The sequence below is a fragment of the Triticum aestivum genome, chromosome 6B (genome assembly GCF_018294505.1).
Source record: "Triticum aestivum cultivar Chinese Spring chromosome 6B, IWGSC CS RefSeq v2.1, whole genome shotgun sequence".
NCBI classification, from domain to species: Eukaryota; Viridiplantae; Streptophyta; class Magnoliopsida; order Poales; family Poaceae; genus Triticum; species Triticum aestivum.
The window spans coordinates 70,938,154-70,962,791 of NC_057810.1; the positions used below are offsets into that span (position 1 = coordinate 70,938,154).

General features: G+C 51.8%; 1 protein-coding gene across 1 annotated transcript; it reads left to right on the forward strand.

The window, feature by feature from the left end:
* The first annotated feature begins 23,220 nt into the window (after positions 1 to 23,220).
* On the forward strand, positions 23,221 to 24,613 carry LOC123138835 (60S ribosomal protein L36-2-like). The gene is made up of 2 exons (XM_044558696.1): positions 23,221 to 23,603; positions 24,574 to 24,613. Exons 1-2 carry the CDS (start codon positions 23,317 to 23,319, stop codon positions 24,611 to 24,613), a joined length of 327 nt encoding a protein of 108 aa, XP_044414631.1. The 5' UTR covers positions 23,221 to 23,316.
* The last annotated feature ends 25 nt before the right edge of the window (positions 24,614 to 24,638 follow it).

Genomic DNA, 24,638 nt, shown 5'->3' on the forward strand with positions numbered 1-24,638 from the left:
TTAGCTCTGCAGCCGGACAGTACCTTGGAGGCCGCACTCGAAACCGCTCCGATCTTCAATTCGGAGCCAGCTCCGCAGATCGAGGACGGATGCCTAGACACTGCCTCGGGGGCTGCAACCTCTATGGCGATAGAGCTGAACACTGACTTTGTCCCTCCTAAAGCTCGTGACTCCGAGGCGCCAGACTCCTCGCCGGACTCCGAACCTCCCGCGCTCCCCCCGATCGAATCCGCTTGGGCGCCGATCATGGAATTCACCGCAGCGGACATCTTTCAACACTCACCTTTCGGCGACATCTTGAATTCGCAAAAGTATCTCTCGTTATCAGGAGAGCCCTGGCCGGACTGCGGTCAGGAAGGTTGGGACGCGGGCGACGAAAAAATTCAAAGCCCACCCACCACCCACTTGGTAGCCGCTGTCGACGTTCTAACCGACATGCTAGACTACGACTCCGAAGACAACGAGGTATGAACGATGATGCCGGAGACGACCAAGAACCAGCGCCTAACGGGCACTGGAAAGCCACCCCATCTCACAATGTATACATGGTGGATACACCAAAAGGAAGCGATAATGAGGAAAAACGGGACGCGTCGAAGGACAACTCCCCCAACAAACAAACAAAGCGGCGACGCAAGCGCTACCCGAAGACCGGCATCAACAAAAATGGCACCCATACGGACCCGGCCCTAGAGCAAGGCGAAGCAGTGGACGACGCACATGTCAACAAGCAGCCAGCTAGACATGAACTGGACAAGCAACCCATCCCCAGCGAAGATGATCTCACATCACCAGAGCATATGAATCTTCATAAAAGGCTCGTCGCCACTGCAAGAAGTTTGAAGAAGCAAAAGCGGAAGCTCAAAACAGTGCAGGACGCACTCCGAATGAGGTGGAGCAAAGTACTCGACACCGTAGATAAATATGGCACTAGTCACCAGACAAAGAGCTACCCTAAGCGCAAGTTGTTGCTCGAATTTGACGAGGAGGCCTTAGAGCCCCCGCAGTCAAAAAAGGAAGAAGCCGCCTGGACGGATAGACGACCAGATGACAGGCCAAGAGCATCAAGGGGCGCCGCACACAAGCCGGCACACGATCAGCATAAAGATCCTCGGAAAAAGGATAACCCGGCCAGGTCTATCTATGGGCCAAAAAGAAGACTCCAGGAAGTAACTCAACCTGCCGAGCATTTGAAGACAACGGCACACCCAAATACAGGGGCGCCGCACACCCACTATGTTTTACCGATGAGGTACTGGATCATGGATTTCCAGCGGGATTCAAACCCGTAAACATAGAGGCATACGACGGAACGACAGACCCCAGAGTCTGGATTGAGGATTATATCCTACACATACATATGGCAAGAGGAGACGATCTCCATGCCATAAAATACCTACCCCTCAAGCTCAAAGGGCCGGCTCGGCATTGGCTTAAAAGCCTCCCAGAAAATACGATTGGAAGTTGGGAAGAGCTTGAGGGTGCGTTTCGAGCAAAATTTCAGGGGACTTATGTCCGGCCTCTGGATGCAGACAATTTAAGTCACATAACTCAACAGCCCGGGGAGTCAGCACACAAATTCTGGAACAGGTTCCTCACTAAAAAGAACCAAATAGTCGACTGTCCGGACGCTGAAGCCTTAGCAGCCTTTAAACACAACGTTCGAGACGAATGGCTCGCCAGACACCTCAGCCAGGAAAAACCAAGAACAATGGCCACACTAACAAGCCTCATGACACGCTTTTACGCAGGGGAAGACAGCTGGCTGGCTAGATGCAGCACTAGCGACCCAAGTACATCCGAAATTAGGGATGGAAATGGGAAATCACAACGCAGAAAAGATCAGCGCCGGAATAAGGAAAATGGCCGAAATAGTACGGCGGTCAACTCCGGATTCAAAAGCTCTCGGCCGAACAACAAAACACTGCCCCTCAAGGACAACAGTTACGAGCTATCCAACCTAAACAACATTCTGGACAGACTGTGCCAAATACATGGTACCTCCGGGAAGCCTGCAAACCATACCCACAGAGATTGTTGGGTCTTCAAGCAGTCTGGCCGACTTAACACCGAACACAAGGGGCTCGACACACCAAGTGAAAGTGACGAAACCCAAAAGCAGCGCTCCGGAAACCAAAAGACTTTCCCATTAGAAGTCAAAATAGTGAACTCACTTGATGTGATAACACACAGCGCGGCACCTGCTATACCAGGACACCGTCCGCAGACTGGGGATAGAACCCACCAAAATTCGCTATAGCGGCACTTCCTTCAAAGGATCGACGCCAGGCCTTTTAAGCCAATTTTACAGGATCTGTACCACTAGAGGTCGTGTTCGGTTCATCCGACAACCTCCGTCGCGAGAAGCTCACTCTCCATCGCCCCATTTAACAGTAGCCCTTAAGCACTACTGGGGCGCGAAGCTTTCGCCTGCTTTAATGCAATACAACATTACGCGTCTCTTACGGTTAGAAATGCCCGGTCCATGTGGCATAATCTCACAACTCTGAGTGTCCCTCGACCACAGAGAATGTGCGACTGCTTCGACAGCCACACATTAATCAGACCTTGCAGGTCAAAGTCCCTGAAAAACAGGTCATTTAGACCTCGGACATGGTTAGACAAGTCCGGCGTAAGCTAACGAGGGGCTTCCCAGCCGCATACCCCCTTTTTTTAGGGGGCTGCGCACATAAATGATGAAAGCCAATAAAGCTCAACTTTCTTCATCTTCCAAACTATACTTTATTTTAACACAATTTTTGCATCATATTTCTTAGAAACTAAGTCCTTCTCTTTTACAGATGAAGCACGTGCTACACCCATCCAGGATACAGCACAACGGAGACACAGGCGCAGACGTGCAGTAGGGACCCGTTGCAAGGATTCTTTTCAGATTAAGACCCTGCGTAAACCTTTCTTACTGTCTCTTGTTGATATACATCCCCCGGTTTCCTACCAGAGCCGAGGAGGAGGCTGGCGTTTTGGCATCGGCCGCGTCAGAAGTTCCCGCCTGTACCTGGACACTAGGGGCTTAGGGCTTTGTTCGGCCCAATATCATAAAGACGGAACACCTTAGGAAGTGTTCGGCGTCTCGAGTTAGGCCTTATATGCATCAGCTCTGAATCATGTCTTTGGTCAAATGTTGGGTTTGCCCGGCTCCTGTGTTTTGCTACCTTACATTCCGTATCATCGGCTAACGCGGCACCAGGAGAACTACTGCGATTGTGCCCCGGTTCGGCCGGGAGAGCACCTTAGTAGAGAAAGCCGAAAACTGACTGTCATGATATAGCGAGAGACTGGTCAACCACTCGATCGACCATTGGAATGTTTAGAATTCCTCTGCTTTGACGAAGGACCGCTTCTCGGTCAGGCACATACGCGCCCCGAGTTCGGAGAAGCGCGGTGCCATCAGGGGCTATATAGTAGCCCCACATTCGAGCTCCTATGGCTAAGTGAAAGTGATAAAGCATTATAGTCCGGTTGCCTAGTTTGCTACGCTATCACCTCCTTAAAAGGACCAAGACGTTGGATTAAGTGTGGAAAAGCGATTTTCTTTTTGCAAACACCCCCGCACCATGTGCGTGGGGGCTGAAGCCAAAGACTGCCATCTTTCAGATTATACATATATATACGACCGCACAGGAGATAGTTCAATACTTCAACACACAAGTATAAAAAGTCACTGCATTATAAACATGATCTTAGAAATCATACTTGTCATTCAAACATAACATCTTTCGAGCACTGCGACTCTATTATACGAGCGCCCTGCAGGACTTCCTCAAAGTAATGCTCGGGGGGGAATCGGCTTTGGTCCGAACCCCGGGATGCAATAGTAGTGGCATCCATCTCTGCCCAATATGTTTTACCACGGGCGAGAGCCATCCGTGCACCTTCTATGCATGCCGACCGCTTCATCGCCTTAATATGCGGCACTGCCCCAAGGAATTGCTGCAACAAGCCAAAATAACTCTTCGGCTTGGGCCTTTTCGGCCACAGATGAGTGACCACATCCGTCATGGCCAGTCCGTTAAATCTATTCAGCTCAGCCCACTCAACCAGCTGAGCACTTAACGGGAGTGGTGTCACGACCGGTTTTTCAATAAAAATGTTTATTGAGGAAACCAATCTTTAAATCCCAGTATAGGAAAAGCCATCCTCTCTGGTAGACAAAAGCTTGATAAACAGAGAACCAGTAGCATCAAATATATTACAGGGTTGAGATGAGGCTGCTCAACAATTTATTACAGACTCACCAATATATTACATATGGGCGGTTTTGACACAAGGGTGGGGTGGCATGCTACTAGCTCGAGGGAAAAATGGTGGTGGATAACTTGACTTCTACTGGCAGTACATCGAGCGTCGAGGTGAGGCTCGATGAATTTATTCGGGGTTGCGGAAGCGGATAGTACAATGACCAAGACAGGATCGCACGGGACTGACTGGGACTCCTCTAGGCATCGGACTCGCTATCAAACTCTTCATCCATGAGATCGCCTTCATCAGCATCTGGCCAAATCAACAAGCCAGGTGAGTACTTGAAAGTACTCGCAAGACAGTTCGGACAAAAGATATAATCAATGAATGCATGAATGCGTCATGATCCAGGATGATGCTCATAAAATAACGATAATATTGCAGTACGTGAAGAATAAAATAAATAACTGAAAACAGACAGGGCTTAAAAAGAAATGCCACCGTCGGACGTCTGAGAGACATCACAGACAGGGCTTTAAAAGAAATACCACCGTCGGACGTCTGAGCGACATCATAGACAGGGCTTTAAAATAAATGTCACCGTCGGACGTCTGTGCGACATCACAGACAGGGCTTTAAAAGATGTACCACCGTCGGACCTCTGAGTGACATCACAGACAGGGCTTTGTAATAAATGTAAATAACAAGATTAGTCCATCCAGAAGAATAATCTTTTATCCGGATTTATTACACATATATCCCACCGGAGCTTTTTTTTGTCACTGAGGATGATACCTGACAAGATAAGATAATTATAGTACTTGAACAAAGTACAAGATAATTTGAAAGATTGAGACTCTGCAGAGTTTGGAAGAACTGAACACAGCCAACGGATTTCCGTAGCCACGAAGGACTAGTTCCATTTACGGTATTTCAATAGAAACACATTTAACTAGTACACACCCATTTCACCTCACGATGCCAGGAATCATCCTGGACAACGTCCAAGAAAAACTTTGAGACGGGGAGGCCACAACCTCGAATAGCATGGGATCAAATTTCTATACGCGCGCTCTAAGGGGTGCCTCCCTCTCGGTCCCAACTAGAAACACCCATGCCCCCTGACCGGATGACGGGCTTTAATCCAGGGCCATGGAACCCTCATCCCGGTCTCTCCACTTGGTGTGTACCAGGAAAACGATTTGCAACTTACTATGCCATATTCCTTTCGGAAAACACGTGACAGTATAGGATGGAATGAGTGGGAATGTGAATTGTGTCATGACGACACGGAAGTCAAATAATCTCGCATAAGACTGGCATGTCACAACACTGCCATCTTACCCATCCCCATACCAACACATGGCTTTGCAAATATGTATCCAACAACATAATGCTTTCGAAACCTACTTTCCGATTATGTGCATGCGATATATCATGCAAAGTGATGTTCATAAACATGCCATGACTGTACTAAAATGCAAACATGCAACAACACTCATCATATCAAGAGTTCAAACATGCTTGCCTGGTTCGGAGTAGTCGGAGTCTAACTGTGCGAAGTTTGCAGCTCCGTCACCTCCTCTAGTATCTACGGTATAAGAAAAATACGTACGCAACGTAAATACCGTGAGTGTACAGAAAAGTGTTCCAAAATTTTTTCTAATAAATATGATAAACAACTAGACAAAAATTTAAAGAGAACAGAAAAAAATTTAATTAAAAATACTTTTTTAATCAAAAGTTATAAGAGTTTTGGTCCAAGGACCCATCTGTAATGAAACAGAAAACTTCCAGGGGGCTATGCAGAAGAATCCAAAAAAACGGTTCAGAGAGGAGGCGTATTTGCCAGAGTATGCCTTCTGCAAACGATTTAAAAAAAACAAAAGAGAGGCTGACGGGCGGGTCCCACCCGTCAGGTTTGAAAGTTCAAATAGGGGAGTCGGGGCTCGTCGGCGCCCAAGAGCCGCGGTGGTCGCCGGCGGCGATCCACGGCAAGGCAGGGAGATCGGAGTGTACCTCCGTGATCAGGGCGCCATTCCGCGTCTGTGGGAGGTGGTGGTGGTCGCCGGCGAGTACCACTTCGGCGGCGATGCTTGCTCCGGCGGACGGTGATTCAGGAGGTCGTCGATCTCGCCGGAGAGAGCTGCGGATGTGGAATTGGTGAGGGGGTTAGACTCACGATAGTATGAGGAGGTATCTGATGAGGATAGGGCGCCGGAGATAGCCTTACCGGAGTGAATCACGGTGGGGTCCGAGGCGGAACGGAGTGGCCGGAGTCGGGGAAGGAGAGCTCCTCGTGGCTCGTTCAGTGGTTGTGCGGGGTCTGATGAGGTAGAGGAGGTGTGCCGCGGGCGAGAGCAGGCTCGGGGTGCTATATATAGCCGCCCCGAGGCGGTTGCCGAGAACGGGGTTCTCCGGTGAGGTGATTACGGCGGCGCTGTGGCTGGACGGTCGACTTAGGGGTTTGAGCATCGCCTAGGTGGAGTAGTGGTGCCATTTTAGGGTCCAGCTCAGCACGGGAGGGAGGTTTACGGCCTGCCCTCGACGGAACGGCCGCACGGCCCGTCGACGGCAGAGAGCGTGCTCTGCGCGTGCCGCGCCACGGTGACGGTGCTGCATGCGTGCGCTGGCAAGGAGGTGGCCACGCAGAGCCACCAGGATGCTTGGGCGGCGCCGAACGGCGTTGTGCCGCCGTTCTACTTCCTATCGACCGCTACGGCGCTACGGCCGCAGCAAGACACGCCGGCGCAGGCGGGCCAGGGCGCCACCGACGCCAGGAAGGAGCCAACTGCACGTGTGAGGCTCCGGACAAGCAAGCCTGGCCGTGAGCTACGTGCCAAGCGCACTGTGAGCTCGTGACTGAAGTTACTGACGAAGATCGACACTGAACTTCTGAATTTAACTGAATATGACTAGAACAGTGCATGCAAGATGTTCGACAGAATGATCCAGGTATGTAGGGATTTTTCCTTGAGCTGGTTTTTGGTGGAGGGGCCTCTCATTGCATCTAGAGGCTGCCTGAATATTTGTGGAATTTTTGGAGAGGTGTAGATATGAATTTCACCAAATTTGGCAAATCTGGCCTAAACTTGCAGTGAGTGAAATTTGAAATATTTGAACAAGAGAAGAGTGGATCAAGATGGTTCTGGGTTGTGGGTACAAAGGACTATACAAGGGTGTTGAGTTGAGGTCAAAAATCAAAAGCATTTGGGCACTTGCTTTGCAATCCACCTAGGCTCAAAAGAAAAGACAGAGTTATTTTGGGAGGAGAAATAATTGGAATAAAATCCAAAAATGGATTTTATTAGTTTGGAGAGAATGTTAGGGTTGTACCAAAGTGGGAGGAAAGGTTTTTGGGAAAATTTCACCATAGGAAGCATGGTGAAATTTTTGAAGGGATGCAAAACCAAATAAAAGCCCAAAACTTAAAAGGGTTTTTATTTTAAAAGAAACCAAATCCAAGAAAAGGATTTTTGAGAGGGCAAACTTAGAAGATGGTTTTTAGGAAGGGTTTAAAAGACCTTCTTTCAAACCAAGCAAGGGTTCTTTCTAAAGACAAAATCACAAAATTTTTGGAGTGTCACAAGTGGACGCTTCGGACTATGGAATTGAGACCAGAAAAGCTCTTCCATTTCATGATCCTCCTGGCTTCGAAAGTGCACGACTGCGTCAGCCGCAGTCGCCGCCAAGTCGAGATAAGGATCCTCCGCACCATACAATCGGCCCAACTGAGCATAATTCGGATCCGTGAACTTCCTAGGCAGCATAAAGGGCTTTCCAGCCACAATGTCTCCGACCTGACAGAGTTCCTCCTTCATAGCCCGCATCGCACTACGGGCATCCTTGGCTTCGGCATCGGCCTTCTTCAGGTCCTCTTGCTCCGCTCGGCGTTCTCCTTCAAGAACCTCCAGGCGGTCGGTAGCAACTTTTAATTTCATGGCCATTCCGGCCATCACCTCCCTGCTTCGGCAGTGAGCAGCCTTCTCGGCTTCTAGCTCTTCCGCTGCCTTCAAGGCAGCCGCCTCGCTTTTTCTGGCTTGCTCCTTGGCCCGAGCAAGTTCTTCTCGAAGGTCTTCCACAGCAGGAGCACCATCTGCATCAAGCATACAACTTGTAAGGAATGGGCATCATCTCCCTTACTAAGCGACCGCGGCGTAATCACATACCTTGTGACTCATCAAGTCGTTTATTGACCAGCGAGATTTCCGCATCTGCAGCATCGAGTTGCTTCTTCAGCTCGGCGTATCCATTAGTCCGGCTGGCCACCGAGTATTCCGCCACCTGCATAGTAAAGGCGATAGTTAATAACTGAGATTATGATCCTAGGCACGCTGCCGTTTTCGACAGCGTACCAAGTCTCAGGGGCTACTATCTATACAGGGCGCACTTCATGTGCAAAACTGTCAACAGGTATGTCATTTTTTGCGTACCTCAAATCCCGTCAGTAAACTTCTGACGGCCTCATACAACCCGCTTTCGGCGGACGAGATCCTCTCAATCACATTACCCATTAATGTGTGGTGATCTTCTGAGATGGACGCCCTCTTAAGCAAATCCTGCAGCTCCACCGGCCGTACTCCAATAGGTGCCGAACTCTCTGGCCCCGCCGGACTCGGGGAGACCCTCCGCGACGACACCTCAGGGTCGTCCGCCCCGCGTGATGGGGCGGCAGATGGAGGCGTTTCGCTCTCCATCATCTCCGGATGAAGGTCTCCCGAAGATGAGCTGTGCTGAGATGGGCTGAGATCCGAACTACAAGGTAAAAACTTTGGTTACCTTTAGATATTAAGCAGGGGTGTCTAATAATTATAAAATTCACCTTTTACTTACGGCTCGTTAGAGGGCTGATTCCTCTGAGGAGACATTACGGCCGGGGCTCTTCCCGGCGCAGAACCTTCCGGTACAGATTTCTTTCCCCGCTTTGAGGCCTTGGCCTCCGGGTCTTCGGAAGCGGTCCTCTTCTCCCCCTGGAAGGAGGGACTCTCGATTCCTCCCTTACTAAACACCACCTTGGCAGAGGTGAGAGTTTCCCCGTGCCCTCCTTCGCCCTCATTCGAAGGTGCCACCTCCACCATTTTGATTAACACGGGATCCTGTGTGGTCTCAGGGAGGGGGGCCGAACACCGTATCAGTTTTGCTTGTGCTATCCACTCCTATCCAGGGATAGCTGGTTAAAAGGCATGTTCACGATAAATAAATGGACGGTGTGTCCTGACACAGGGCTACTTACTTGAGTATCCGGGCGATTGCAGCTTAGGCCAGCGTCCTCGGTCAATTCCGGATGCGTCTCTTGCGATCCGAAGAACAGTTTATACATCTCTATGGGTGTCAAACCCATGAAGTGTTGAAGAGCTCGTGGCCCCTCCGGATTAAATTCCCACAGGCGGAGGGGGCGACGTTTGTAGGGCAGTAGGCGCCGGATCAACATGAACTGTACCACTGCGACCAGATTGATCTCCCTTTCTTGGAGGCCTCGAATCCGGTCCTGCAACAGGGGGACATCTTTGGGCGGCCCCCAGTCACGCCCCTTGTTGACCCATGATGTGAGCTGCTGTGGAGGGCCCGAGCGAAAGACGGGCGGCGGCTTCTGCCTGCTTCCCCGGGGAGCGGTGATATAAAACCACTGTTGTTGCCACGAGCCGAGCTCCTCCTGGAAAGAGCCCTTGGGCCATGGAGCTTCGGCCCTCTTGCTTATAACCGCCCCACCGCACTCTGCCTGACGCCCCTTAATCATCTTCGGCTCCATGTTGAAGGTTTTGAGCCACAAGCCGAAGTGAGGGGTAGTGCGGAGGAAGGCTTCGCAGACGACAATGAATGATGAGATATGGAGGATGGACTCCAGAGCCAAGTCGTGGAATTCCAGCCCATAGTAAAACATGAGCCCCCTCATGAAGGGATCCGTCGGGAAGCCTAAGCCCCGACGGAGGTGAGACACGAACACGACGCTCTCGCCAGGCTCGGGAGTTGGGATAACTTGCCCTCGGGCAGGCAGCCTATGCGAAATCTCGTAGGTTAAGTACCTGGCATCTCTCAGCTTTAGCACGTCCTCTTTCGTGACGAAGGAAGGCATCCACCGGCCTCGTAGGTCAGGACCGGACATTGTCGAAGATCGAAGGTACCCGAATTTGGAGCCCTGGGTGTTGGAACTCGGGGAGAGGGGCGGATTCGATAGAGGATTGAATAAAAAGAACGGGCCTTGGTCTCATTATAAAGAGGAAGAATACCAAGAGCCGTCCCCGTGACCGTTTGGAACCCGCCTTCGATGGAGGGGGCGTGGCGACGGGCGCGGTTGGGTTACCCACGTCCGTATTGATGGGAATCCCGGAATAAGGGGAACACGATCTCTGCTTCGACAAGACGTGCCAAGGAAACCGCTTCGCTAAACGCGCGGAGGTGGAGCAATAAAAACAATTTGAGTAAAGGCTTGGAAGTGGTGTGATGTCACGCCGCAGAATACGTCAGCAGATTGATCTTGGGTAATATTATTCTCTCTACGATGGTACGTGGAATTTATTTTTGCAGAGCCGGACACTATCCTGGTGTTCATGATCTTCTATAAATTACTCATAGGAGGAACCCGCCTTGCAATGCCGAAGACAATATGCGCGCCGGACTCGTCGTCATTGAAGCCTGGTTTAGGGGCTACTTAGGGAGTCCCGAACTAGGGGGTGTCCGGATAGCCGAACTATCATCATCGGCCGGACTCCAAGACTATGAAGATACAAGATTGAAGACTTCGTCCCGTGTCCGGATGGGACTTTCCTTGGCGTGGAAGGCAAGCTTGGCGATACGGATATGTAGATTTCCTACCTTTGTAACCGACCTTGTGTAATCCTAGCCCTCTCCGGTGTCTATATAAACCGGATGGCTATAGTCCATAGGACGAACAACAATCATACCATAGGCTAGCTTCTAGGGTTTAGCCTGCTTGATCTCGTGGTAGATCCACTCTTGTAACACACATCATCAATATTAATCAAGCATGACGTAGGGTTTTACCTCCATCAAGAGGGCCCGAACCTGAGTAAAACATCGTGTCCCTCATCTCCTGTTACCATCCGCCTAGACACACAGTTCGGGACCCCCTACCTGAGATCCCCCGGTTTTAACGGGGACGGGCCTGTGCCCGCGGAGGCTCCCGAGGACCTGGTGGACGTGTCCTCCGGCGACTCTAGCAAAGAGAGGGAGAAAGGGGAGCGGGAAAAGGGGGCTAACTCCGAGGCAGAGTCAAGGGCTCCACCTCTTCGGCGCAAGTCCCGTGCTCTCCGCCTCTCTCTGAGTGATGACGACGAGGGTGATGACGAGCAGGGTGGCGGGAGCCTGCCCCTGGTCCCGAAGAAGGACCGGACCAGGCTGATCCACCGCGGGTCCGCCCCAGCCCCGAGGCGATCCGCAGGCGCTCCACCTGCACCCGCGCTCCTTGAGGCTGATCCTTGCAACCGGCTCTCGGGCTTCAAGTACGGCCGGAGGGTGCTCGAGCCCGCGGGTGATGACCTGTAAGTGCTTGATTCCTATCTTGTTTCCTATTTCGTCGCTGAGGCTTGACGTTCGTATCTCCCGGCTAGGCTGGCGCCCATGGCAAAGAAGCCGAAGGGGGCTCCTGAGACTCCGTCCGCGGCAGCGCCTTTGCTAGCGAAAGAAGATGATCGTGACGCGCGGGCCTCTCCTGTCCAGGCGTCCTTGCGAGGCCTGGCTGAGCCGGCTGGCCAGCGAGGAGGACGGCCCCACCAAGCTGCTTCCTTTCCTAGTTCGTGCTCTTGAAGATGTCGCCCTTGGCCTTGGCCCTATGGCTGAGGCCGAGGCACGCGTCTTGTCTTCTGCGGCACTGACGCGGGTCTTCACCCACATCTATCTTCGCGACCCCAACGTCGACCTCGACAGCCTGCTGGAGCCAGCGAGCGGCGAGCATTCCGCTGCCGCTGCTGAGGCCGTGAAGGGTCGTGCGGAGGCTCTGCTGGGGAAGTTCCGGGCCTTCAGCACCAGGCCGAAGCGGAGCGCTCCCAGCCCGGCAGCTCCACAAGGCGAACCCGCTCCGCGCGACTCCACGGCCTTGCTTTTAGTTTCTACACATGTATCAGGCCTCGAGGAAGCGTTAAAACTTGCATTTGGTGCTGTGATAACAGTATGGACTGTAATATTTGCTTTTGAATTCCTTGAAATTTGCGCTATTTCCTTCCTACTTGCTTGTGTCCTACGCCGGCAGAGCCCGGCCCCGTGCATACCTCAGCCGCCGTTAACCCCGACCGAAAACCAGGACGGGACCAAGGAGTGAGGGGCTACATAACAAGTTAGGCTCCTGAGTCGCGATGCTCAGGAGTCCCCCTTGGCGCTCGAACAACAAGTAGGGAGGTGAGATGTGGGGGTGGATCTACCGTTCTACGTCTGCAGAGCCCGGCCCCGCGCATACCTCAACCGCCGTTAGCCCCGACCGGAAACCAGGACGGGACCAAGGAGTGAGGGGCTACGTGACCAATTAAGCTCTTGAGTCGCGATGCTCAGGAGTCCCCCTTGACGCTCAAACGGCCTTCATACCTTGGCTCCGCTCGGGGAGGGACGTGCGACGAACCAAGCCCGGGGGGCCTGGCTAGGTGGCGTGCGTCTAGGCATGACCCAGGCGTAGCCCCCGTGCCCAACCCCCTCGCGCGGCACTCCCGAGGGGAGGCGTTGCGATGAGGCTAGACACTAAGCTCTGGGCTCCCTGAGGTTGGTGCGGCCCGGGGACCACCCTCAGTTGTCTATCACCAGCGCGGAGCATAGCGCTTCCGTATGTGTATGGGCATAGCCGCTCCTCGGCAGTGTCGTCAGCCAGCGCGGAGCATGGTGCTTCCACTGGTGCATGGGAGGGGGCTCCCCTCCGGGAGGAGCCCCCAGGGCGTGTACAACCCTGCCCTGACACGTGGCTGGCACGGTAGGGCTTGACAAGGTGTATCTGGGCACCCGTGAGCCAGCGCGGGACTCACGGGGCCCTACCTCAAGGCGGGTTGCGCCTGGCTCTGGGCCTTATCTTGGAGTGTGTTCCTGCAAATTTGGCTAGATGTCGGTGCTCTACGTCCTCGGGTTCCGGCTCTCGGGCTGGTCTCAGCCGTCGCTGGTATGCCGGGGCGCGATGCCGTGGGCAGACCAGAGGGTGAGGGCCGGAGAGCCGATAGGAGCCCTGAGTCGCGATGCTCAGGCACCCCCCCTATAACGCGCAAGCTGGGTTAGATGTCGAAACTCTACGTTCTCGGGTCCCGGCTCTTGGGCTGGTCTCAGCCGTCGCTGGTATGCCGGGGCGCGATGCCGTGGGAAGACCAGAGGGTGAGGGCCGGAGAGCCGGTAGGAGCCCTGAGTCGCGATGCTCAGGACCCCCCCCTTTAACGCGCAAGCTGGGTTAGATGTCGAAACTCTACGTCCTCGGGTCCCGGCTCTCGGGCTGGTCTCAGCCATCACTGGTATGCCGGTGCGCGATGCCGTGGGCAGACCACAGGGTGATGGCCGGAGAGCTGGTAGGAGCCCTGAGTCGCGATGCTCAGGCACCCCCCCCCTTTAACGCGCAAGCTTGCGACATCCAAGAAGAAAAGGCACCATGAACAGGCACCAAATAACAAGCATGATGGGTCGAAAACATGGCCCTCAGATAAACGCAAGAGGGGTACATGCCACTGGGTCTGACCCGAGCGGCTTGGGGATAATGCAGCCCGAGGGGTGCCCCCAGCTGAGTAAGCTAAGAACATGAAATAAAAGAGATACATGCCACAGGGACGGACCCACGCGGCCTGGGAATAATGCAGCCCTGAGGGCGCTCCCAGCTAGAAATGAAACTTGAAAGATGTCACCTGATGACGCTGAAGACGAAGGGGTGTTGATGCAGCAGACTCGATGGGCTGCAGGAGCAAATCCTCACGAGCCCCCAGGCCCTCGGGCCTCGGGAGGATCTGGAGGCGCTGGTGGCTCCTCACGGACCGTCTCCATCTCCACCAGGTCTGCGGAATGCCTGACCTCTTGAGCCTCCAGGATGGCCTTCATGATGCGCTGGTACGCAGCAGCCGTGTTCGGCGAGCCGTAAGGCATGCGAACGTAGCTGTGAAGCGGACCCTCACAACGTCCCACTCGCGAAGGCCAGAGGCGCTCCTGAGAAGCGGCTTGGTTGAGCCCTGGTATGTCGATGAAGACGCGCAGCCCACCATCCTTGCCTGGATGGGGGGCCACAGCGGGTAAGCGGCGGCTGCCTCTCATGACCATTGACTCCTGTAACTCCTGAATGGCCTTGCTGACGAACTCCTGAGGGTTTGGCCCTCCTGGCCTTGCTCCTTCTTGATGGAAACGTGCTTCGAAGCACGCCTCCATGTGGTGCCCAAGCGCCTCCCTCGTGACCTTGGCGAGGTCGACGGCCCTCCAGGGGAGAGCCCCCGAGCCCTGCCTGAGGAGGGCGCTGGGCGTGCTTCCCTATGCGATTTAAGGAGGTTCCCCCTGAGAAGGGGCGGGTCCTGAGGGACCTGCCTCTTGAGGGGCCGGGCCGGTTGATGTCTTCTTCTTCTTGGGGGCGGCCTCGGGAAGCCTCCTGCTTCCGCGATGCGGGTCTTCTAGTGATGCGGCCTGAAAGGCTCTGTCCAGGGAGCACACTGCGTCTGTCTCTTTGCAGGGCACCATGATGACTCCGCCACTTCCTGGCATCTTGAGGGCGTTGTAGCCGTGGCGGGTTACGACCATGAACTTGGCCAATGCTGGGTACCCAAGGATGGTGTTGTATGGCAGGCAAATGTGGGCGACGTCGAAGTCGATGAGCTCGGTGCGGTAGATGTCGCGTGCCCCAAAGGTGACAGGGAGGCGGACCTACCCAATCGGGACCATGGAGCCGTCGGTGACTCCGGAGAAAGGCTTGGTCAGCTGAAGCTGACTGTAGGGTACTTGAAGATTGTTGAATGTTTCCACAGACAAGACGTTGAACCCTGCCCCGCCATCGATGAGGGTCCTGGTGACTAGCACGTTGCTGATGATTGGGGAACAAAGCATCGGGAGGACTCCGGCTGTGGCTGCGCACTTGAGCTGATCCGCTGAGCTGAACGTGATGGCACACGCCGACCACCTAAGAGGGCGCGTGGCCTCGATCTTGGGGAGGACCGCATTCACTTCGCGGGCGAACTACTTGAAGATGCGCTGAGAGGCTGGGGCTTGAGCTCCGCCCATGATGCAGGCGATCGCACGTGGTTCCTGGAAGCCCCCATCCCCTTTGTCCTGATGACGATCCTCATTTCTCCTTGGCTGCGGCGGTAGTGGAGGGAGGCTTGCGTTACCTTGCGGGCGATCCTCGCGAGGCTGATCCCTCCAGCTTCCCTCGCTGGGCGGGTCCTGCCAGTGATCCTCGCGAGGTTGGTCGTGCCACCCTTGACGTGGGCTGCGGTCTTCCTAGCGTCCTGCGTTCCTTCCTCCTCCTTGGCCGTAGCCCCGGTCACTGCGGTCGGGACGCCTGCCAGTCCGTCCTTCACGCACGGCCCAGAGCTCTTGGCATTCATTGGTGTTATGGGTGTGGAGGTCGTGGTACATGCAGTACCGACTGCCCTTGGAGGATTCGGGCTGATCTCTGCCCCGCTTGGTGTCTGGTTGTCAGGACCCCGACTCAATGCCACATCGATCTAGCATGTAACACCTCATATCACTTTGCGGCCTCACGCACGGTATTCCCACGGGTGTCGCCTTACCTTAGCCCGGGACCGTTTGCGCCTTTTGGCACACGTATATGACAGTGTTGCTAGCATCCATATGATAAGGAGCCCGGGCTGACATGGCTAGTCGTAAACCCAAAGTGGCACAGACTTACAGGGACAGGCATCCATGACCCAGCATCGTGTCATCAACGAGTGAATCCAGGCTGTAGCACTGGGCTAGCAGGACTCCGATGAACCGGGCTGTAGCAGGCTAACAGGACTCCGGTATTCATTGCGTGACATTTCCCCGAAGGGACAGACACAGGAACGAAGAAGGACACATGCCGGCCAGCCTAAGTGTTCCGGAGCAGTAGCAAGCTACCATGGCTCGGTGGAAACACTAGGAGACATTTCCCGGTAAGAGAGGCTACTAAAGATAAACAAATAGATAGTCAGATCCCACACATACCAAGCATTTCAATATCATACACACAATATGCTCGATATATGCAAATACAACATGGCATCACAACATGACTCTATGACTCAAGTAATTTATTCATTAGGCTCCGAGGAGCGAGATATTACAAACATGGGTCTCATGACCCAACAATCAGAGCATACAATTCAAAGCACAAGCGGAAGCTATCATGTCTGAGTACAGACATCTATAAATGAAAAAGGCTGAGAAGCCTGACTATCTATCAGATCCTGCCGAGGGCACAAGATCGTAGCTGAGGTATCAAGCTAAACGTCGTAGTCCACGCGGAACTACTAGCGAGACCGAAGTCTCTCTGCAAAAACATCAAATAGGCAAACGTGAGTACAAATGTACCCAGCAAGACTTACATCAGAACTAACTACATATGCATCATTATCAACAAAGGGGTGGTGGGGTTTAACTGCAGCAAGCCAGCTTTGACTCGGTGGCTATCCTAAACTACGACTGCAAACAACTCTTTTGAGGTGGCGCACCCGAGTCCACATATTCACCATATCAATACACCACTATGGATCCGCTCCCGTCTCCCTACGAGAACGCCATCCATAGCACTCACGCTTATCTTGCGTATTTTAGAGTATCCACTTTCACTTGTCTATGAACTGATATAAGCAACCCAGAAGTCCTTTACCGCGGACACGGCTATTCGAATAGATGATGTTAACCCTGCAAGGGTGTACTTCTTCACACACGCTCTCACCACTTACCGCCGTTTACACGACATGTACTCGGCAACCTTCAAGCGGAAGCCCAACGTAGGTGTCGGCCACGGCCTGCCTAAACACTCGAGTCTCTAGTCCAGGTTTATCGCCTATTCGGGTTCCATCCATGAGGAGATCCGGCCGGAGTTTCGCTCACAGCCCCAAACGATGTGAACAGGGTTCCGTGACACCAAACGGGCGCCCGGTTTACCCGGCCACGTGCCTACCGCATCACAGCCCACCCCTACGGTCAGCGTTGCGCACGGCCTCCAGCATACTACAAACACCAGAAACTACTTGCAACTCCTGGACAGAGGACAAGGGTGATCAAGAAGCCGAGAGGGTCCATTGGTTTCGGGCCCAATGCGTGGTAGTAGCTGAATCATGGATCACAAACACAGAACTCAGTTCCTGAGGACAGCTGCAATGAGACAACCCACCATGTACTCCTACATGGCCTCTCACCGCTACCTTTACCAAATCGTGTTCACACGCTTAGCTCACACCACTACTAGAAATACCACTACTAATGGCGCACCTAATATGGCCATTAATGGCGCATCACTGGTGCGCCACTGATAGCACGCCATTAGTAATTTTTACTAATGGCGCACCAGCTGGTGCGCCATTAGTATCTGGTATACTAATGGCGCACCACCTGGTGCGCCATTAGTATATGCGAGGGTGCGCCATTAGTATGCCTCCCAGTTGGCATGTATACCCAGGTGCTTTGGCATACTAATGGCGCACCACCTCTGGATGCGCCATTAGTAACCGCAGCATACTAATGGCGCACTACCCGGTGATGCGCCATTAGTATGCACTGTCATACTAATGGCGCACTGTCGTGTGATGCGCCATTAGTATGAATATTAGGTTTTTTTTATTTTTTTATTTTCTGTTTTTTGCACAGGTTACAAAATGTATAATTTGACAAAATATAGACAGCACACATCAACAATAGATTCATCAAATACAATAGAAGATTAGTCTTTGAATACAATTCATCATATTAGTCTCCGAATACAATTCATCATATTAGTCTCCGAATTAAAAAGACCGAACAAAGATAGAACATTATATTACAAGTCTCGAGACCGCGAGTAGCGAGTTTGTCTTCGCATTACAAGTCGATATCGATCATCTAAACTACCATCACATAGAAGAGAGCTGCGGTCATCACGATGAGCATCATCACAATGAAACTCGTCTTCATCCGGTTCCTCCAACGCTCCCTCCCCTCTCCCGCTAGATAGCGGGCGTATCTAGATTCGGCCTCGGCCCTAGTGGTGTACCCTTTGTAACTATTAGCGCTGAATCGGTGAACCTGTCTCCGACACTCCTCCCAGTAATCGTAGACTCCGGGAACCTTACCCTTGTACACGACATACGTTGGCATCACTATGCACTAGCCAAACGAAACGTTAGTACCAATTCACAGACAATACATAAGCAATATATAATTATGCAACAGAACGATCGGAAGAGAAAAGCAAGACATTAATAGCATCGATTACATCTAAGTTGAACGACTCTCAAAACCAAAGAGACATACTACAAGTTCATTAAAGTTTAATTACAACATGAGCCAATCGATGTTTCAGAACTAGATAACTCGAGGACCGGAGCGTGGATGAAGCCGCCGTCTATCGTGGGAGTCATGAAAGAACGGGCATTGTCATCCTGCATTTGTAGCATTGTGTCGATGTCACTGTTGGACGGTTGATTTCTGAGGTAGAACTGCCCCGAGGTACGAAGGACATCTTGATGGATGATTTCCGCAAACTCCGACTGGATGCGAAAGAATTCTTGTCGGAGGTCCGCGTCCTAGATTGCTGACACGCTCGCGGCCCAATCTTGGAGTTTACTCGGTAGCAGAAGTTGATGATGGTCCCGTACGATCGCCCGCATGTGATGGATGGCGTAGTAGGCACCCTTCTGACCGCCAGGCGGCTGCTTGACGCAGTAGAACGTCGTATTGTGGGAGAACACGTGCTTGCCGTACTTACGAATAGGCCTAGTGAAGGTGCCTCCAGATTGGGCGTAGCCGGGGAGAACATCATCAAGAACCTTCTTGACATTTGTGTAGTCTACGTTCGACTGACGGTCCGGGTCGAAATACGTGGCCATGGAATATTTGGGGCTTAGGAGGATGAGCGTGCAACGTGTGTCACTGCAGAAAACACGGAATGTTAAAAGAAAAACGATCGAAAAGTAAGAATTCATATGTTACGGGCCGGTTGAGGGGAGGACTTACTCGGGAAAGTAAGGCACGAGGAAGTTATCCTTATCTTGGTTTGCCAGAATGACGCCTTCGAGGTAAGAACTCGCGACTTGCCGGTCCCCAACGCTGCCCAAGATCTTGGCACGCATGTAGAAGGGGTCGACTATCACGATGTCCGGGGTCTTGTCGCGAATGATCCGCATCTCCATACTCAGCGAAAATAGCCGAACGAAGGTGTAGTGCAGCGGATGAAGGTTAAACATAGCAAAGATGTCATCAAACCGCAGGACGATCGTACCCCCGATGTCGCCATCCACAAAGCCCTTGCCCTCTGGCACCTTGGCCACGAAACCAGGTATGCCACATCCTTCTCTCTGAGACGCCGCTTCTCCAAAGAAAGAACACTGTCGTGCAGACTCCGCATAGCACCGGTTGCAGCATTGAGCATATTTGGTGGTAGCATCGCCCTACCCGCCACATGCACCCTCCTCGAGATATCCTGCGGTGAAGGTGGCCCGTCCTGAGCACGGATCGTACTCGGTGCCGGCTGGCTCGCACCCTTCTTAGTCTTTCTTTTGCGTGCCTTCTTCTTCTCCTGTAATGGGACCGAGTTCTGCTCACAGACCGCCTTCTTGAGTGTGTTGTGGCTGATAATATTTCGCACCTCGCCTATCTGAGGCTCGGTGAAGTCGGCAGCTGGAGGCGTCTCCTGAGAGCTGAACGCCAGACGGCGCCTGTTGCAACTTGGCTTCTCCGCGGTACGAGCTAGATCGCACACGTCTTTTGTTGGGTTTGGTTCTTGAGAAGGAGGCCCCATGAAGTCGCCATCGTACCCATGCTCGGCAAAGTACTGATCGACGTTGCCAAATGTATCATCGTCGTCGTCGTCGTCGTTCTGATCCTGTGCCATATGCATGTTTGGATCCAGTGGCATAGGGATGTCCGGCACCGTTATGGCGGTCTTGCCATGGGGCCGACTTGGCGCCAGCACGACTGGCGGTGTTGTCTTTGGGGTGGTGTCCCCCGCCCCCAAACGAATCTGGCTCTTCGGCCAAAGCAGGGGCCAGCTCAGGCAGGCGCTGAGGGTCATCACGTCATCATCGTCGGCCCCGACGGGTCGAATCGGAGGTAACAAGTCGTCGCAGCCTGGCAGCACCCGAACCAGTTGAACCCTAAACAAGTTGGGTGGCATCTGGGTACCGTGGAACAAGGGGTTGCCCGGTTGAACGATTTTGCCCTTGGCGACATCGACCAACTCGTTGTTCACGAAGTGGAGGAGAGTGCACGGAACGTCGGCTGCGCCCTGCGAAAACATGTAGGGCGTCAGGGATGCCCAGTCAAAGGCAAGGAGATGAAGTCCTTGGCCGAGAGAGGCTTAATTAGTTACCGTGATGATGGTGTCGAGCTCGGCTAATGTCGAGGCACCGCCAACGGCGGGCGTGCAGTTGACGGAGCGGCCGCTTGCTGAAGAGGTGCCGGCCGGCATACACCCGGGTGCATTAAGCTCCCGTGCCGGCGTCGGAGACACCAATGCCGCCTCCGCCAGAGGCACCAATGGCCCCGCCATCGCATTATGCGAGTTGCTGGCCGTGAAGCTAGGAATCGGGGGCGGCCCCTGTTGGCCACCCGCAATCCACGCACTCAACCCCGAGATCAAGGTAGGCACAAGGGCGGTGATCGTCGCTCCGAGTCGTTGTTCCACTTGCTCTTGGACAATCTCCGGAATCCGCGCCACCTGTGCCTTGAGTTCTTGAACCTCTCGCGCCTGGCTTTCCGAGCTGGTCTTTTTCTCCTTCCGCACACCAGCGGTATAGTATGACCCCCTTTTTGTCGACAAGCCTTTGCCGGCCACACGACCAACTAACGTCGGCTTACTGAGCTTATCCTTGTTCTTCATTATATTCAACCCCCTATTTAGAGTGGTGTCCCAAGGGTTGCTTTGAGTCGACCCCACACTACTGCTTTCAGTCGCCTGCGGAAGGAATGTGAACCATTTAGAAATTCGGCTTCATTAATTAGAATGCAACCATATGGAGCTAATTACGCGGGGGTGTATTCCTTACCAGAACAAGCTCAAGCTGCCTGGTCTTTGGATCCGTGGTAAGCTCCTTTGTTTTCGGGTCCTTCTTGTACCGGGCCCTGACAAAGTTCCTGGTCTGCTTGTCACCGTATTTATCGAAGAGGGGCGGTAGGCCTTGCTCGGCACGGTCCGCCTCCTCCTTGTCCCATATAGGCTCCGCCACTCTGTAACTGCCGGGACCGAGTGTGTGTTCCCCTATGTTCAGCTCCCGCATTTGTTTCCCCCACTCACTTGATTGGGAGCTTGCGGTGCTCGAGCAATTGATCTTGAAGTCGTTGTAGTCATCTTCGGTGATCGAAGGATTTTTCTCCTTGATCTTCTCATAACTCTCACCTTTCTCGATCATTCTCTTCACATTGCTTTTCCAAGTAGACAGGGCCTTGCTCATCTTCGTGAGGGCAGCATTGTTCACTTTATTCCCTTTGAGGCTTGTGTTTTCGAATTCAGCGGGGAACTTGTATCGTTCGTGCAGCTTCATGAAGAGGAGGTGGCGCAAATTCCCCCGGTCAGGATGCCTCAGGTTCTCGGTGTTGATCGAGACGGTGCTCCGGACAATGCACCCGAGCTGAAGCGAGTACCCCTTGACTATTCGTTCGGGCGCCGTTGGATTCCCGTTGGAGTCCACTTCAGTAACTTCCTCCTTGAGGGTGCGGAGCACGATCGGGCGCCGGTCCTTCCGTTGCCTCTTCGGCTGGCTGCTATCTGTGCGTGCGCCGCCATCATCAGTGGTGGCATCCTCGGCGGCACCATCAGTGGTGGCATCAGTGTGGTCATCCTCGGCGGCACCATCCGTGGTCTCAGGATCGGTGGGGAAGGCGGCGGCCTCATACAAGTAAGGTTGTTCCTCCATTTCCTGGGACAGCTCCCAGAATGCCTTGCCGCCCGAACCCCCGGCCTCATCGTTGTGGGCCATGTTTCTCTCTAAATAGAAACAAAGTTTGGTCAAAAAGTTGGTTATTGTCAAGGAACAAGATCATGGTCTCATCATTTAGGGTTTGTCGACACCGAGGCATCCTAAAATCTAAGCTTTTATCATTGAGGGTTTTTCGACGCCAAGGCACCCTAAAAGCCTAACTTTTCATCATTTCGGTTTTTATCGACACCGAGGCACCCTAAAAGCCATGCATTAGTCACAAGTACGCCGGGGCACTTGATCCTACTTAATTAACTACTAAGATACCCCGGCCCATGCATTAGTCACAAGTACCCCATATGTCCTATTTTTAGCAAAGTCATGCTAAAATTCACGGAAAATTTCAGCATGACCTTTGCTGAAAATAGGACATATGGAGTACCCGAATTTGCTGGAACGGAAGTTAATCAACATTCCAGCAAACTCAAGGGCCTCTCGGGTGGACAAGGCAAAAAAGGCCTCCATCACAACATGGAAAATACATTGGCATGTGGACTGGAATGTGGCTTCATTTAACAACAACAGTTTCACACAGAAAACAGAGCTGAATTCATTGAGATATTTGCATTGCTAGCTACATTTCAGTGCCAAATTTCACCAATTTAAGCAAAACTACCGTTTAGCTAGCTACAGTTCAGTGCCATATTTCACTGGATTAAAATAAGCACATACACATAACTGACAGCACACATACACATCACTGATTTAACGAAATTTGCACACAACTCAGTAGCACTTCATCATCATATAAAGTATATTAGCAGCAGTACAAATAAAGAGACATGATCAAAGTACTTCATAATAAACCCAAGCAACTTCATAATAAATCACTAGTCCTACTTATTGATGGTTTCTAAATCATTTATTTGATCGATAACAAATAGCCTTGTCCTGCACAAAATCTTTGTCCTCAGCTATAAACTGAACTATTGTCAGGTCATGTTGTCAGGTAATGTTGAAAGTAAAATAGGACCTTGCTGTGTTTGGGACCAAATTGTTATTTGGCTATTCTAGCTGGCTTTTTTTAGCGAATTGTAACTTGTGTGAAGCTGAAACAAAGTTAACTTACATGCTCCTATATGCTCAGCTGAATTATTATAACATGTCTATCCAGTTTGCAGTTATTCTTACAATGTTATCTTGGCATATTTTGCAGAAAGGTACCAAGAGGGTGCAATTTGTCAGGAACTTGATTAGGGAGGTTGCTGGATTCGCTCCCTATGAGAAACGTATCACTGAGCTTCTTAAGGTTGGAAAGGACAAGCGTGCACTCAAGGTCGCCAAGAGAAAGCTTGGTACTCACAAGAGAGAAAAGAAGAAGAGAGAGGAGATGTTAAGTGTCCTTACGAAGATGAGGTGTGTAACCACTCTGACTCACCATTTATATTATGAACATTATTTTTCTGACCATGTTCATTAGGTTTTGCTTGATTGAATTACAGATGGTTGTATGATTATAAGAGTCACACCTGTGTGCGGGATGGTCTCAAGTCAAGTTAACAATATCTGCCAAAACCTAATACAAATGAATCATATGAATAAAAATGATTGATGCAGAATCCAAAATGGCAACTGGCATACATTGCTAGCAAAGTACTATTTCAATTGATCAGAGTTTTGAGTTGGCTCTGTGGCAAAACAATGTTAAGCACGCTTTCAGCACTAATTTAAGCTGTTGCCAACTTCTGCAGAACTTAAACTTGGCTTGCTGACTAAATAATACTACCTCCGATCTATAATAAGTGTCGCAGTTTTGAACTAACCCCGGTTCAAAACTGCAATACTTATTTTGGATCGGAGGGAATACTATGTTAAGTTGCCTTCTGCTATTTGATCTCACAACTTTTTCTTCCAAGTACTAAATTTGACTTGTATCATTTGTAAGAATTGTGGACTCTTCATTCCAGCCCCAAATATCTACTGTGTATCATATTTTTTGCTTATGTCACACATTATCTTTATTGGTTAAGCTAAGGAACTCTCCCTTGTGTGCAGAAAAATAGTGCCCATCAGGACCAAAACAATTAAAGCCAGTCAAAAGGATTAGTAGAAATCGAGGCCCTCGCCTGACATGCATCTAGTAAAGGGCATTGGTCGCACGCTCAATTGAAATAGTACTTTGCTAGCAATGTATGTCAAGTTAACAATCGAAGTGCATACAGAAAACACAGAATTAATGCAGAATCCAAAATGCAAAGTGTTCTTTAGGTTTTTCTTTTTTCTGACCATGTTCATGTCTTCTACTTTCAGGCAAAAATAGTTGCAATTCTGTTTTGCTGCAACAATTGGTATATAAATGACTAAAATGTTCTCACGTGATATGCAGGTCTGCTGGTGGTGGTGGTGCTGGTGACAAGAAGAAATAGAGATGGGGCTCACGGGGGATGCGAG

What these genes read in the sequence shown, in the direction of transcription:
- LOC123138835 (XM_044558696.1), top strand. Translation starts at nt 23,317, where the DNA reads ATGCTCCTATATGCTCAGCTGAATTATTATAACATGTCTATCCAGTTT. An exon ending in AGTGTCCTTACGAAGATGAG is followed by an intron (nt 23,604 to 24,573) that starts GTGTGTAACCAC and finishes CGTGATATGCAG; the next exon opens with GTCTGCTGGTGGTGGTGGTG.